This window comes from Hippocampus comes, unplaced genomic scaffold, assembly GCF_001891065.2.
Source record: "Hippocampus comes isolate QL1 unplaced genomic scaffold, H_comes_QL1_v1.1 scaffold134, whole genome shotgun sequence".
Classification (NCBI taxonomy): domain Eukaryota; kingdom Metazoa; phylum Chordata; class Actinopteri; order Syngnathiformes; family Syngnathidae; genus Hippocampus; species Hippocampus comes.
This window is the reverse complement of record NW_017805458.1, coordinates 33,202-34,819: the sequence shown is the minus strand read 5'-3', so window position 1 is coordinate 34,819 and position 1,618 is coordinate 33,202. Positions and strand designations below refer to the sequence as shown.

At 49.4% G+C, this 1,618-nt stretch overlaps 1 protein-coding gene across 1 annotated transcript; it reads right to left on the bottom strand.

Moving 5' to 3' along the window:
* Window positions 1-152: 152 nt before the first annotated feature.
* On the bottom strand, window positions 153-1,518 carry LOC109518643 (uncharacterized). The gene is made up of 4 exons (XM_019874651.1): window positions 1,373-1,518; window positions 1,022-1,258; window positions 696-892; window positions 153-601 (listed from the first exon to the last, which is right to left on the bottom strand). Exons 1-4 carry the CDS (start codon window positions 1,516-1,518, stop codon window positions 576-578), a joined length of 606 nt encoding a protein of 201 aa, XP_019730210.1. The 3' UTR covers window positions 153-575.
* Between the last annotated feature and the right edge of the window lie 100 nt (window positions 1,519-1,618).

Genomic DNA, 1,618 nt, shown 5'->3' with positions numbered 1-1,618 from the left:
TGTACTCCCTGGTCCGTTTGGACCAGCGCTTTATGTTACTACTTTGTCGGTGCGATTTTTGTATCTTAAAACATTTTTGCTCCGGAGACCTTGTTGGCGTCTACACTTTTTGGGATTCCAAACTTGATTCGGCTTGTCCGAAACGTGGCAGGGGCTCTGCATACTGCAACTCACCCATCTGCTGCAGGAGCAGCAGCGACCTCTTCAAGACCAGGAGCTTTGGGAGGAGGATGCCCATGTAGGCGTTGTCCTCCCACCGTAGGCTGTTCAGGGTGTCCGCCACAGGATTCGTGACAACCCTGTACTCTGTCAGGACCTGCGAATTTCAAAAGCAAACTCGACGCACGAGCGACTAATCCTCACAGCGGCCAAAATTGACTGTTTTGACGGGAACTTGTTCGCTTTGTGACCTTTGCCCATCGTCCATGAATTCAATCAATACGATTTTTTTTTTTTTCATAACGTGATGCGTTGATTCACAAACGCCGCTCCTACCTCGCCCATGGGCTGGTGAATAATGATGTTGTTGATTGCCCCCATGTGCTCAGGCACAGACATCACCTCCAGCAGCGCATTCACACTGTTGAAGTAGGAGCTCGAACTGCAGAGATAACGCACATCAAAAAAAAAATAAATACAGAAATTAAAATTCAAAACCTTAAGATAATAAACATCATTCATAGCTTGGGTAATACCTGAACTAACGACAGCAGGAGTCAGCAGCTTCCGCTTGATGGCCGCCTTGATCTGATTGGCAGCAATAGGGCTCCGGTTCTGGAGGTTCCAGAGGTACTGGGCATTGGCGAATGCCTTGCGCCAGGGAGTGTTCCCGCGGCTGCAGCCCATGACTTCGCTGAGGTCAGCCGTCGCCATGAGATTCATGGAATGCACGCTGGAATAAAATAAACATTATAACATCAATTTGCTAGTATAGACAACGTTTGCCATCTTCATTTGAGTGTTCTTGATGAAGTAGCAACTCGCTTTAAAATGTAAATCCTCAAATTCTACTATTTCTTACCAGCAGCGGCGGCAAGGTGGCAGAGTGATACGGAGATTGGTGTCAATGTCCTCGGCGGCAAGCTGCCCTTGGACATCGCAAAGCTCCTGAGCCACCACCCCCTCCTGCTTGCCGAATGCATCGAAAGCCGCGACATGGTTTGCGCCATTGTCTGTGGTGGTAGCGACCACTTTACTGGCAATGCCAAACTCCTGGTGGATAGCGTGGATGACTTCTCCCAGGGGCTTTTTTGCCTGGCTGACCTGGGAAAAACACGAGGGGCTAAGTGATACCATTCAAATCAATATAACAATATTTGTTTTAATTTCTCTCCCTTCAGCTCCCTGCACGCCAGGGTTGCCGCACACCGACCAGCTGTCAGCAGTGGTTCCCACCCACGCCTGCTTCTGCAGCAGGATGTCGAGTTGCAGCTTGGCCTGTTTCATCAGCTCACCTCGTTGCCTCCCGAGGGTCCTCCTGGACATGAGGTGCAACTGAGGACAGAGGTAGACAAACATCTCCCTTGTGTCGGGGTGTTCACAAAGTCTGAGGGGGGAAAGTGTCTCCACAAACCACCTGGGAATTGGAATTTGAAAACAATTTCATAAATCTGCTATT